At 33.5% G+C, this 15658-nt stretch overlaps 1 protein-coding gene across 1 annotated transcript in view; it reads left to right on the top strand.

Moving 5' to 3' along the window:
* The first annotated feature begins 11828 nt into the window (after positions 1-11828).
* LOC125199978 (pyrophosphate-energized vacuolar membrane proton pump 1-like) overlaps positions 11829-15658 on the top strand; it is a 4648-nt gene continuing 818 nt past the window's right edge. The window contains 7 exon segments of the mRNA XM_048097803.1: positions 11829-12009; positions 12012-12110; positions 13568-14142; positions 14217-14596; positions 14772-14858; positions 14941-15271; positions 15391-15658. The exon segment at positions 15391-15658 is cut by the window's right edge and continues 143 nt beyond it. Coding sequence (XP_047953760.1) covers positions 11865-12009; positions 12012-12110; positions 13568-14142; positions 14217-14596; positions 14772-14858; positions 14941-15271; positions 15391-15658 — 1885 coding nt within the window. The 5' untranslated portion in view covers positions 11829-11864.

Below are 15658 nucleotides of genomic sequence, written 5' to 3' on the forward strand. Positions count from 1 at the left end.
TCGAAGAGAAAGAAGCATTGTTGCTTGTCCGTATGCCATTCCACAATTCACAGTGTAGACATCGGCGTCTTTGTTTATTCAGGAAGCATTTCATCAACCTGCAATTACTTGAATAATGGTGGAATGAGGGGCATAACTGGCATGAATGAAAGAGGACCCCTGGCTCTATGTATAGCATGAATGTAAGCATGTACCGCTGAGGGGTAGATTAACCACCCATTAACTTCCTATTAACATTAAATAACTCCCCACTAACTTCAAATAATTACCTACTTATTTAACCATTATGTAACCGTATGAATAATAAATTAAAATACTATTACAACTCAATCAAAAGAAAAAACAATTTTATAATTTAATATAATTTTTTAAAAACTCTTCTTTATTTATATATATTGTATAGATTATTTAACTCATTCAACCCAACTTTTGAATTTTTATGTTAAAAAGGAGTCATTCAATTTAATTGAAATAGATAGACTAATACAATCATAATTTATTTGTTCTAGAGCATTATGCAGTTGCCATCACCATAATTGGAAAGCCGCTGCAAACTGTAAAAGCAAATATGACAGGCAGAATTTGTTTCTTAAAATTTACTACTCCTATATAGTAACATGATACGAAAAGATTTATTAAATTTTTAACTCTAAATATGCTGATAGTTGAAGGCTCGAGCCTGAAGGGCAAAAGCGGCAAATTTTGGAAACATGTGAATTAGAGCATCCGCAACGCTGACTCGATGCGTGGCTCGGTCTCGTCTCGACGCAGACGAAACATCTCGTCGCGCGACGCGACCGCAAGGCCGGCTCAAGCTGGCGAGATGATCGCGCGCCACGGGCGCGCGCGAGATTGCGTGACGCCCACTCGCCGGCCCGCGAGTGGGCGTCGTATATGACGTAATAATTTTTTAAAAAAAATCAAAAATTCGAATTTAATTAAAAAATAAAAATAAAAATAAAAAATTTCAAAATGGTCAAATACGTTGGGAACAAAACGGTTGAATTTTTAATTTTTTTTTTCTTTATTCTTCTATAAATATCTCCATACTCCATTCACTTTACACACAAACCTACTCTCATTCCTCTTCCATTTTACACACAAACACTACTCTCAAATTGTTGAAAAAATGTCCGCGATGGAAACTCCGGCGGCGGCTCAAGAAGCGCGCTCGGCGGGTTCGACTTGAACTCGTTCGACGATGGGCACATGTACATCGTTTGGGTACTCCGGTTCGTCGCGGCACCCAAGGCTCAACCACCCGTAGCGTACTAAACACCACATTTTGATGTGGATGCATACTATCGTCCCTCCTCCCGCGAGGTACGAGCAATCGCCGGGATTATCCCAAATTCGGAGAATTTTTGGCGCGAACGAGCGTTGCCGTCCACTGGTGGAGGCTCGGCTCCGGCTCGGCTCTCGCAGGATCGGCCTGCTCGGCGTCAATCAGGAGGAAGAGGAGGAAGCGGATGCAGAGGCGTGGGAGACGGCGCCGTCATCCATACGCAGGCCGAGACGTTGCGCTCGACGACGCTTGATCGCGCTCGTACGATCTCGTGCCGGGAATCAACAAACCCACAAGTGTTTTGGCTAAAAGTCACCGAGTTTACAACGCACGGCGAAGAATACCGTTCCTCGCAACGTGAAGATGCTCGCGTCATTGGGACCGATGGACGAGATGTCAAAATTTGCGCGATATACGGGGAGAGAGGCGGAATTATCGAGCGGAGCCTGGAGCCAACATTCGGAGGGCGTTCGGTCTTCAAAGACGACGTTGGCAAAGATTTCAAGCTTGTCGATGTTTGGTTGCAAGTCCACCACCTTGAAAGGTGGGCTAGCGGTGTCGAGTCGGGCTCGAAACGCACGAGCGCACGGCGCGTGGCCACTACTCGTCTAGTGATGGCGCGAAGGCAACACGTGACCAACCGATGATGCGGGGGTCTTCTTCGGTGCACGACGTCGGCCGCAAGGGACCAAGGAGGCGAAGGCGGGCTAGAGCGAGGAGAGCGAGAGGAGAGGGATGGGCAGGGCGGATCAAGCCGAGGGCTTCGGCACGGGCTCGCACACCCTAATGTCCATGTCCATGCCATGATGGCGGACCTTTCAAAATACTGCCAAGCCATTTCCCATATGACCGGAATTGAGTATATGAGCTCAACTGGTATAGGTGCACGCGACTTCGGGGGATGATGATTCGCCGCGGAGTAGTTTTATAGTTTCATTTAGAGTATTTTAATTATGTATTTTTTTTTTTTTTAGGATTTTAAATTATGTATTTTTTTATTTTTTAGGATTTTAAATTATGTATTTTTTTTATTTTTTAGGCTTTTAAATTGTAATATTTATTTTATTTTAATGAAGTGTGTTTTTATTAAAATTGAATTTGTTGGAATTAAAAATAAAAAAATATATTTATTTTCACTTATTTTATTCTCTTTTTATTTTATTTTATTTTTATTTATCTATTTTTTTCATTTCATACTTTATTCTTCTTTATTTAATTCACTTAAAACATTTTTTCTTAAATTACATGCCAAAAAGAAACGTCTCTACTAGCAATACGGAGGAAGTAGTACTTATTATTTTTAGTTATTTTATTTTTTTTATAAAAACAATAAGTACTACGAGAGATGGTATATCAAACAAATAATTATTTGAAAATTGAAACTCTAAAGATGTTATATTCATGCTATGCATAATTATACATTGAAACTAAGGGGTGTGTTATATTAATAACTAACTCTTAAATTGCTAACTACAACTAAATAGTAGGCTTTGGATCATTAAATCAAGGCATAAGATTATATTGCCACAAGTGTCAATACAGTATTAAAAAAATATCAATTAGGATATCAATGTTAATTAACAAAAAGTTGGTTATAACTAACTTTTAAAAATATTTCAAAACTTTATATAATTATAGCTATCTTAATTTAAATTATATTTTCACACAAACATATATCATATTGAAGATAATTTAGTAAGGATTCTAATGAAATCCTACATGCATATGTTTCGATGTCAAAATTTAAAAAAAGTACATGAATTTTCATATTTTCTGAATATGACTTTATATCAATATAGATAACATAATATGTGTACAATGTCAATATTAAATTGTATTGACATATTCAATGCTTATGTTGATATCTTTAATACACTATGTTGACATTGCACTTCAAAACCCTAAATGAAAGTAAATCTAAATTCAATTTTATTACTTTATAATATGAAAAAATTTCCAAAATATTTTGAGCCTTTCTTAAATACTCTCAACTGCATATTAAATCTAATGAAAGTAATATATGCGTACAATTATACTATATATGTCTTTGCTATTTTATTTTTTATTTTAAATTTCTTAAATTTCTCCATGCTATAATAAAGTTAAAATTGACATTAGTTAATTGTAACACACTTCATTATTTATGTAGAATACATAAAATTTGGCTATTAATTTACATTTTGTTGATATATAATTAATTATTCTACTTTTTCTACGCATATAGTATTAATCTTATTATATAAATATAGAATTGGGATTATGCATATGATGTAAGTCCAAACATTTTGAAAAAGTTTCCATAATTAAAGTAATAATTTAATTTTGAATTTACATCCATTAATTTCAATGTACAATCATATATAGTTGGAACATGCTCTTTTTTTGAGTTTTATTTATTAAATAATTATTTGTTAGACGTATCAACTAGTTATATCAAATGATATGTTTAGATTAAACTTTTTCTTCAAATTAGTTGAAATGGAGGGAGTGATTTTATATACTATCATTATCTATGAAAAGTAGCTTATTTTTGTTTTTTAGACAATTTACTATAGTTAAGTTTATATCTATTTATAGTAAAATTTGGTGAGTTACATTTTCCACTGATATTGTTTTTACTACTTTAACTTATTTTATGGTAACTTTTATATTAAAACTTGTAATGTCTATAATTAATCTATAATTAAGACTATTCTATAGATAAATATATTTATCATTCAAATTAAAAACTAGATTATTCAGTATTTGAATTTTATTATAAAAATTTCTTCAATCTCACTTTTACTTTTTCAGTAACATATGAATTTCAAGTACAATTATCAATATACTTTATCTTAAAAAAAGTTAAATGCTGTTTAAAAAAAAAATATCGGAAATAAGATGGGCAGTGAGGCAACAATATGTGGCATCTAATTAAAACCCTAAGTAGTAATTTATGTTAATTAGTGAACACTGTATATGCACGGGGTCATGTGATTTTCATTAAAAGAATAGTAATAATTTTAGAAATTTAAATTAAAAAGAATAATATCATATACTACTATAATTTTAGAAAAAAATATATAATTCTCAAGTTTCATTCTAAGTAAAGCATTTTGTATTCCCTTTTTGTTTTTTATTTTTTTGGGATTTGAGAAAAGGATAATGATGAGATATGATATAGTGGAGAAAAATGATAGTTACATTAAAAAAAAAAACGATAATTAGGTAAAAAAATAACCCCAAACCCCCACCCAAAAAAAAAAAAAAAAAAATTTACGCTTACAATGGGGCGTAGGAGTAAATACTACTAATTTTTTATTCTTTTTGTCTCTTTAAAAAATGAAAGTTTTTTTTTTAATTTGTCCTTTAAAAAAAGAAACGTTTAAAAATAGGTGTTCCTTATTGAGTGTTTCCTTATTACTTTTTAAAATTAAATTAAATTACACTAATTACTCAATTCTTAATTTACGGTTAAAAAAGAAAATGTGCAGTAGCATGGGATGGAAGGAGTACAATAATTGTGTTATCATTATAGTAATAATTATATTGTTTACAAAAAAAAGGGAAGATTTTTAATACAATTACTTTATTACGTGAAGAAAGGGGAAATGAATTTAAGTTTTAATAAAAAAAAAACTGTTGGGAATTTTTTTGGTTTCGATTAGCCCCAAACCCAAGGGGTTGGGGACAAAATTGCAACCTTTTTGGGGAAAAAAACCCCAACAACCCACCCGGGGGGGCCCGATTGACATTTTTTTCATATTAGACTGAGATAAAAATACTAAAGTAGATCTTTAAAAAAACAATATCTTGGGTGAGCATTCGGTTTCTTAAATTTTTTTCCCAAAACCCCAACCCAAAAACCAAAAAAACCAAAAAAAACATATATATAATATAAAATTAATAATATATATAATATATATTAGGGGGAGTCATCAATTCCCCCCAAATAATTTAATTGCTAACTACAACAAATTTTAAAGAATTTAAATGATTTTAGAAAACTTGTGGCCTACAATTTCCCAAATGAAATTCCCTTTTTATTAATTAAATAAAAAAAGAAAAAAAAAAAAAAACTAAAAAATTTGTCATTAAAAATGCCAATAAAAATTTAAAAAATATCAACACAATGTTTTGAGAATGTTAACACAATACTTTGAGAATGTTAACACATTGCTTATTTTTGGAATTCTTTCAAATATAATTTATTAAATTAATAAATATAATAGAGGATTAAAACATTGATCTCTACGACAATTACAAAGAGAGCTAATATATTCAAGAACATATAGGATTGAATAGTAAATTGCCATCACATCGAATAATTAATCTACACTTTATAATATTAAATTTTTTGATTTAATTAAAACTTTTTTTTTTTTTTAAAAAAAATAAAACTACTACTAATTATTAGTTTATGTTTATAAAAAATATTTTATCTTATGTAATGTTAAAAAACACTAATACGTTTTAACAAAAAAATTACATAATTTGTGCATGATAAAGTAATTATGTATATTATCCCTGATAATCAAATGCTAACTAATTCCCAATCCAACCTTTAAACCAAAAATTATTGTTTAAATTTCCCCAACATATAGATATAACTTTATCAACATAATATTTAAATTTAAATCTCAACACAAAGATATAAATTTTATCAACACAAATCTATTGAGAAAAAATTTTTCTTTTTTATTGATAATTTTAATACATAATATTGAGATAGTTCTAGGTTCTAGATTAGAATGTTGATTTAATTTTAACGCGACCCTATTATCCCAAGCCTAATGAATTAAAACCCATATAAGAATCATTACTTAGTGTATTATGTTACAGCCCAACTCATAACCCTAAAAATACTAACCTTTTAAAGGAGAACACATAAAAAATTCATCTTTCCCAAACCAATCGGCGCCTCCCAACCTAGTCAACACACCCCCCCACGTCTATCTTACTCCATCTCCGGGTTCAACCTGTCTTGCTTGGGGACTCTCAATTCGGCCATCTCCAGTCTCGCCGACCTTCCCAAGACGATCCTCTGCCTCCCGACGCCACACTGTCAACGGCCCCATCCGCATGCAACCCAGAAACGTTTTCTACCACTGTCAACGCCCCCATCACACTGTCCCGACTAAGATCTCGGGCACTCCGGCTCACCGTCATATATATGGATCCGTGCCCGTTTCCGACCTATTCTTTCGACAATTTTTTTTTACTCAGGTTCCCGGTTCGGAATTATTATTTTGCATAATTGGGTTTTTTCAATTCTATTTTTCCAAAAAGGAATGCCAATATGTTACTTGTTCAATTTCTAAATCCAGTTTCATGTTGTAATCTTCAATTATTTGTAAATGGCAATGTCGGATACAATTTAGTTGAGCTTGAATTTGGGTTTAAAAATCAGTCAAACAACAAATTTCGCCCAAGACGAAGAATTTATTAAAGAAAATAAGCTTATTTACCTCTTCACTTTATTCCCCATTTTTAGTTGTATTCAAAGTTGAATTTATGCTGATTTTCGGAAACTGCATCTTTTCTTTCTACCCCTTTTGTGCAAAAGATTTTTAATACTATATTCTTTTCACTTTTCGACATCAAGAATAAATTTCTTCTCCTCCTTGTTGTCTGAAATGTTTTTAACTTTACCCCCAATGCTTTTTCACTGAAATTCTTCAACTGGCTGAGAAGATGCTGTAGAAAAACCAAGTATATGCACACTGTTTTCTTTGAAAATTAGAAAATACTAATGCCATTTTTTTTGAGTCCGATCTTAGACTCGAAGAATGAGTTTATCCAGTGAAAAAAAATGGATACAACAAATAATATATAATAATATTAAATAATATAGACAACAAAAAAACAACTGAAAAAAATAGCCAAAATCGATACAAACGCAAGGGAGAAGGAAATATGTAATTTTGGGGAAGAGAGGAAAAGGACATGGAAAACTAATTGATGGTGATAGGGATTTATAGAAAAACTTAGTGCCTTTTTCAGTTTTTTAAATTTAATCAAATAGTCAAGTTTTCAAAATCGTAGCTTGTATGGTAGTAGTACTATGTAATCTTTCACACTTTCCCAACATCTGCACACAAGTGCCCCCCAAAATAAAAAGCTTTCACAATAACCCATGCCATCCCTTTTTTCTGGCGTGCGAGTAAATTTTTATTACTATCAACATTTTCCCCAAAAAAGGGCAAAGTGTATTTCTAAAAATTTTATCAAAACTTGTCTTTTTATATTTTGGGAAAATTTTGGAGTTGTTGCAATGAAATAGTGAAAACTTTTTTTATTTTTTTATTTTATTTTAGTTTGTTTATTTATTTTATTTTATTTTAGTTTGCTATTTTTTTCTTTGATCATTTGGTGTGGTGCAGCCGTGCAGGTGCTCCATTTATTTGGTTTGACTTTAACCTGCTAACCACCTTGATTTTCGACAACTAGCCATCTACATTTTTTTATAAAAGTACAATTTAAAAGGGTCGGTCGACTATTTCTTTTAAATTATACAAGAGTCCAGTCAACTCCTGACCCCCATTAAATGTCTAATATTTAATTGAAGGTTTTGAAATTATTATTTGACTATGTAAAAAAAAATGGGTAAAAAGTTGGTGGAATATGAACACCACTTTTATATATTAATTTTATAAAAATTGTAAAGAAAATTAAAATGTGTTAGGGGAAATTTAAAGGTTTATATTTTAAAAAGGTGGTAAAAATAAAATGAGATATTTTTTTGAAAAGGGGGCCCAAAAAAAAAAAATATGAGACATTTAATGAATACCAAGGGAAGTAAAAACGCGAGACAATTCGATTTATTGGGGTTGTCAAAAGGTGGGGAAAAAATTATCGGGCAACCCGATAACGATTTTAAAATTTTTTTTTACACGATAAAAACATGACATACATTGATATCGCACAATTAAAACCGTTACAACATGATTTAAACTTTTTCATGATTTAAATATAGATAATAAAATTGAAGTATACTTAAACAATAAAAATAATCAAAAAAATATTTTTATTTCTTAATGGTAATTCGAGCCTAACCCGACCCCACCGAACCCAAACCCCAAAATTCTTGGTTCTTATTGGATTGATCCTATAAAGATCCAAATCCAATATTGATTTATCAAAACCCATAAACTCTCGGTTTGATCGATTTTTGTCGTGTTCAAAATTTTCAATCCTAAACTCCTAACTTATCAAAATTTACAAGAAATTGCCAATGGTGAATTGAATTAAAGTATGTATAATGGCAACATTTAAAACCAATTATCATTCAATATAGCGCAAGGGATGTCAATCGGAACAATTGATGGGTATGGTGCCCCTTCATACAAGACTGTACAAAACAAATAAATCGACACGATCTTTTTCAACTGATTAGGGATTAATCAATTCACATTTTAAAAAGGATAATTGCATGTTTAGAAGCAGATAATTCATGCTTAGAAAGTATAAATCCTAAAACATGATTTCTACGGTTTAGGGTTACCGATTTTGATTCTCCAAAGAATCGCGATTGCTTGCGTTCTCCACGTGATGATCTTGTAACCACAGATCTTCTCTCCGGTTCCCAACCATCTCCATATCGTGGTGAGCTGATCTCATCAAAATACTAGGACTCGAATAAAGAAGACGAAAATTCCTCACGAAAGAGGATAAATTTTCACGGAGGAGAAAATCAAGAAAGATCGTCCCCTTCTTTTGAGAGAGGACGTTATTTTCATTGTAATTAATGAATAATTATGTCTCCTTTATTCTCCTATTTATATTAAGTCCTTTGGGCCAGACAGGATCTATGAAGGTTTTTGATATGGGCTCCAAATTAGCTTTTACTAATTAAATTGAACCCATAATTTAATACAAGCTTATATTGGAATATTACGAGACACACCAAGTAATATTGAACCCTCCCCATCCAAATCCGAAAAAACAAGTAATCCCGGTTTCCACTTTGTTTATTATTTATTTCCCGCGCTAAGATATAAATGCCCATTAATTAATTAATGTCGCATGGGCTTAATTAATTAACATCTTATTAATTCCAATATAGACTTAGTAAAAACACTTATTTATTATTCATAGAGTAATAAAACTCCAACCGACCGCTTCCAATAATAAAACCCTGCTCAAGCTCCTCTTGGGGGACATTATCAAACGAGACTCACTCGGCATTCAACATAATAGCAATCCTAGACCGCTAGATATTAATCACCACTACCCAATATATCGATTATTGGGTTGAAAACCCGCACCATTTGATAAGTCAAAATAGTGCATAATCAATACCGTATGCTCAATGCTAACATATGTAGATTAAGAATAATATTTTATCAAGACCTAGTCTTTCAGTAAAGCACAAAGACACGTCTTCTTTAGATCCGTTCGTGCTATGTCACACCAGTGTCATCTTATTTCGAAGGCTTAAAATATGCGGACGACATTGCAACCTTTCACGATAGGTAGTCTAAGCTATCTAGGTTGTGAAATTCTTCTTTTTCTTTTGCAAAGCATCGCATATATCCGACCGTTACTTAAAGTGACGACGCCCACAACCGGTCTACTAAGCAAAGACTTAGACTTTGTTTTTCTTATACATTTAAATGTTTATAGAACATCTTATAAATGCACAAGCAAACACAATGTAATAATATACTGATTCTATTGTCAAACTGCTCGAATATCTCGAATCAGTTAAAAATGGATTGTAGAGTTTTTCATATACAAAGATTCTATTCATTTAAACACTCGAAACATGTTTTTTAGTATACCAAACCTAACAACAATAGCAATAATTGCACCTAGGTTAAACCCACCGAACCAACCTATATCGGGGTTTGGGTACCTAACGTGTCGATTAGAAATTTTCAACCCTAACGATATGCTTAGTTTGCACAAATTTAGAGATTAGATTTGCTCAACTTTGTTCATATTGGCCAAGAAATGACATGATTATATCCCGATCTCTACTTTTTTGGTATTATGATGCTTTGATCAACTAAGATGCCACTAATTTACACAGTTTCTAGTAACTTGCTTGAATTTGTAATGCATCCTTTTTAGTGTTAGGTATAAAAGACCTAGGGCATGTTTTTCAAGATAGTCTTTAGCCTCTATATTGTAAGATTTTCGTCCAAGAGTAAGAAGAAGGTCATTAAGAACACTTTCATCAACAAGACAAAGAATTTCTACCGCTCAATTCATCTTAGGCGCTATATCATCTTTGTCTATATTTCGGTTTTTGATGAATTATATTTTTGATTCATTCCAAGCTGATACGAACACTTTAAGTTTTGGGGGTTATTACCGAAGCTAATTGAATACATGTTTGATTTAAATTTATTTGAACATCTTTAGCTCTTTTTTATTTTTTTTTTTCCCGTGCTTTTATCCCCTTCTTGTTATAACATTTAAAATTGATAGATAAACTATAATAACAGAGATATATGACTTTTGTGGATAAGGGGAAAAATCACCACTTAGATAACGTATTGAAGAAGGAATTTAGTGGGGTTTTTTTCATTGGGGCGAAAAAAATTTGATTCAAATTATTGGGAAAAAACTTTATATTAAAACTAATCAAAGGGCTTGGGTCATAGAAGCTAGAGGGGGTTTCCTATAGTAAACATTCTAATAACGACTATTATGGTAAAAATTTTCATCAATTAAATTTAAAATAAAATCATTGTAGTCGGATCCTAAAATTTTTATTTTCTCCTATTTTCTAAAAATTATTTCACCATTTTTTTTATTTTAATTTACTTTGCAATAGTATAACATAGGGTTTAGAAATCAAATCAAACTTGAATTGTTTAAATGGAGAATGATTATAATTTGAGGTACTCAAGTTATCAAAAGATCTCTGTAATACTCTTTATCTCATCACTACAATAGACTTCATACATTTGCTAGATATTTCTTATAATAAAGAAGATTCACTAGCCATTTAAATTTAAAAGACTATTCTGGCTAGTCAAAGGCTGTGAATTGCACAAATCTTTAATAAACTTTTAAAATTTGATACTAAATTTAATACTCAAAACTAATAAACTAAGAAAAATAAGATCTAAAAGATATTTCAGTGAAAAGTGTGTTTCAGCTATCATTCCTCTCTAATTACATACTTGTACTCCTCCGCTCTACAATAATCGTCACTCTTTTCCATTCTGGATTCCCACAATAATTGTCGACACTTCATTTTTATAATAAACGGTAAGTTGCCCACATTCTACTAAATCACTGCTTCATATTTTATTATAAAACTAATATAAAAGCTTGCCTCACATTCCACTAACTTTTCTAACTAATTTTTTTTCGCTTCTTAAAATCGCCACCACAATAAGAGTCACAATTATCGAGACGAGGAGTATTATTTTGGATAATCTTGTAGAATATTTCAATCGACGGAGTACATACACTTTGTGGTAGAGTAGCATTTCCTTGACAGCAACTGGATTTATAAATATCCTTCACCCGCCTTGCTCAAATTCGTTCAGTTCGCCGCTCTTTTTCTTTCAATTCTTTTTATTTATTTATTTAATTCTCCGGTTTAATTCCGGCGAGCTAGCTACCTAGGGTTTCGCTCACAATGGCATTGCTCTCAGATCTGGGCACCGAGATTGTTGTGCCGGTATGCGCCTTCATCGGAATCATCTTCTCTCTCGTGCAGTGGCTCTTCGTCTCCCGCGTCAAGGTCTCGGCCGACCGCTCCGCAGACGCCGTGGCCAGAAACGGAAGAATGGATGCGGTGACTACTTGATTGAGGAGGAGGAAGGCATTAATGACCACAGCGTCGTCGCCAGGTGTGCCGAGATCCAGAACGCCATTTCTGAGGGTTAGAGCTGTTTCAGATCTCTGTTGAATTCGCCTAGATCTGCGTTTTGGTTGTTTATATTCTTCTTTTTGTGTGTGAAGTGGTTGTCTCTCTGCTTGCTCGCGTCTTTATTTTGAGCTCTGTTTTTTTGCTGCTGAGTGCTGATATGCTTGTGCGGATAGTTGAATTTTATTTATTTTTAGCTTGTTTTGGATAATAATTTTCTGATTGAAACCGGATTTTTATTAGCTAGATGAATGCGTAAGAGTGTAGGCAGTTGCTTAGTAGAATGGCGTTGTCGATTTATCAGATGTTTGCTTATCAGTGAGTTCTGTTGTTGAAGTTGTCTTTTTATGGTTTAGGCTATTAGATTATTATCTGTAAGAACACTTTTTATGGTCAAATTGATAACAAAATTAAAATTTCACCCATGAAATTAAGTTTCGTGTTTGGCTTGTAACTTGAAAATTGGATCATTAATTTATGATCACCGACAGAGGTTATATGGTTTAATGGAGGTTTGAGGTTTATCCTTTTACTTTTACTTTTACTATTATTTAATTTATTATTATTATTATTATTATTATTATTATTATTATTATTATTATTATTATTATTATTATTATTATTATTATTATTATTATTATTATTTTGTTCCGGGTACCTTTTCTCAATTTGATTTATTGTCAATCTTAGGGTTTCATGCTCTCCCCGATTTATGGTTTCTGCGCTGTGGTTGAATCTGTCTCTAATATATTATATGCTATGTCATTGATAATTGAAATTGAAACGGATCTGATTTTCTTACGTGATTGCCTCTGCGGTGAATTTTATATCCCCATCTGGTACCAAAGATCTTGGGAAGGTAGTATAACACTCCTTACGTCCAAAAAAATGACATTAGGGATGCCATGAGAATTAATGCCTAATTGGTAAGTAAGTGAGATGAGGAGAAAAATAGTTAAAATAGTGTTAGAAGATAGGGGGATCCACATTATTATTATTAGTGTTTAATGATGGTCCCGTGGTATAAGTTGTAAATAAATTGATGGATATGGGTAATGAGTTTGGGAGAACTTTCCATAAATGGAAATGAGATATTTTTATCGGACGGACAGAAAAAGAAAGTGTCCTTATTTTATATAATTGCTGCACTCATCTTCAAGGGATAATAACTAGGGGAGTCGGCTTCCTATTGTCTTACACCAATAAAAAAATCAAGTGACACATCCTTAGTATTTAGTAAAAGAAGAATACTTTATAGTGGTACCTGTATTGAACGTTTGGTGCTTATGATCCTCAGATCTTCTCGAACACATTTTTCTCTGAGAAAATAGCTTAGTTCATGGCAGGAAAACATTTTTGTTTAATTCCTCGCACCACCTACATTGTTTAATTGACTTTGGTAAGTTCCTGTGCTCCAGTTAAAAGTGATAAATTTCCTTTAGGTGGGACTGATGTTATTTCTGGCTTTACAGGTGCTACATCTTTCTTGTTTACGGAGTACCAATATGTGGGAATTTTCATGGTTGTCTTTGCAATCCTTATCTTCCTTTTCCTGGGTTCAGTTGAGGGTTTCAGCACAAGTTTCCGGCCTTGTACTTATGATCAGGAGAAGCTTTGCAAGCCTGCTCTTGCAACTGCTATCTTCAGTACAGTTTCCTTCTTGCTTGGTGCCATCACCTCTGTCGTTTCTGGTTTCCTTGGGATGAAAATTGCAACCTATGCGAATGCAAGGACAACATTGGAAGCTAGGAAAGGTGTTGGGAAAGCTTTCATTGTTGCATTCAGATCTGGTGCAGTTATGGGTTTTCTGCTTGCTGCAAATGGCCTATTGGTTTTATACATTACCATCAATCTATTCAAGATCTACTACGGTGATGATTGGGAAGGACTTTTTGAGGCAATAACTGGATATGGTCTTGGTGGATCCTCCATGGCTTTGTTCGGAAGAGTTGGTGGTGGTATTTACACCAAGGCTGCTGATGTTGGTGCTGATCTTGTTGGAAAGGTTGAAAGGAATATTCCCGAAGATGATCCTAGGAACCCTGCTGTAAGCCCCTTATTCATCACTGAAGCTAATATTTTTAACAAGAATTTTATACTGATGTCCATTTTTTTCCTTAGGTGATTGCTGATAATGTGGGTGACAATGTTGGAGATATTGCTGGAATGGGGTCTGATCTTTTTGGTTCATATGCTGAAGCATCCTGTGCTGCTCTTGTTGTGGCTTCAATATCATCTTTTGGAATTGCACACGACTTCACTGGAATGTGCTATCCGTTGCTTATTAGTTCCATGGGCATCCTGGTCTGCTTAATTACTACTCTCTTTGCTACTGACTTTTTTGAGATAAAGGCTGTCAAGGAGATTGAACCAGCATTAAAGAAGCAACTTATCATATCTACTATTCTTATGACCGTGGGAATTGCAATTGTCACCTGGGTTTGCTTGCCATCATCTTTCACAATCTTCAATTTTGGTGTTCAGAAAGATGTGAAAAACTGGTAAAGAATACTTCTATTTTGCTATGGTACAATTGAATTTCTACTTCTCTAGTGCACAGTTACATTTCATTTTTCTAGGTCATCAACCTTTTCTGTTCTGTGTTGTGCATTAATTTTAATCTTGGCATTTGTCTGGCTTCAGTTGTGTACGAACTAACTCAACGTAACATTACAGGCAGCTATTCCTTTGCGTTTGTGTTGGACTTTGGGCTGGACTTATCATTGGATTCGTGACTGAATATTACACCAGCAATGCCTACAGGTGCAAATATGTCTATTTCTTGAGTTTTATTTTTAATTTCTTCTAAGATGGGTGTTTAAACTTAATTAATGTTTATGTGCAGCCCTGTCCAAGATGTTGCTGATTCCTGCAGAACCGGTGCTGCAACCAATGTTATATTTGGTCTTGCCTTGGGATATAAATCAGTCATTATTCCCATTTTTGCCATTGCAGTTAGCATCTTTGTTAGTTTCACATTTGCTGCTATGTATGGTATTGCTGTAGCAGCTCTGGGAATGCTAAGCACAATTGCTACTGGGTTAGCCATCGATGCTTATGGCCCCATCAGTGACAATGCGGGAGGTATCGCTGAGATGGCTGGCATGAGCCACAGGATTCGCGAGAGGACTGATGCCCTTGATGCTGCTGGGAACACCACTGCTGCTATTGGAAAGGTATTGAAATAATATTGTTGGGAATATGCTGCCAATTTCATTGCAGCATCATCATGCTCTCTACACGTGCACTTGCTGGATGTCGCTCATGTTACTAAATTTCTTAATTTTGTTCCCAGGGTTTTGCCATCGGGTCTGCTGCACTTGTGTCATTGGCACTTTTTGGTGCCTTTGTGAGCCGTGCAGGAATTTCTTCTGTTGATGTTCTGACCCCTAAAGTCTTCATCGGATTACTTGTTGGAGCTATGCTTCCGTACTGGTTCTCTGCCATGACCATGAAGAGTGTGGGAAGCGCAGCTCTGAAGATGGTTGAGGAAGTCCGCAGGCAATTCAACACCATCCCTGGTCTCATGGAGGGTATCGCCAAGCCTGACTATGCTACATGTG

This window comes from Salvia hispanica, unplaced genomic scaffold (assembly GCF_023119035.1).
Source record: "Salvia hispanica cultivar TCC Black 2014 unplaced genomic scaffold, UniMelb_Shisp_WGS_1.0 HiC_scaffold_757, whole genome shotgun sequence".
NCBI classification, from domain to species: domain Eukaryota; kingdom Viridiplantae; phylum Streptophyta; class Magnoliopsida; order Lamiales; family Lamiaceae; genus Salvia; species Salvia hispanica.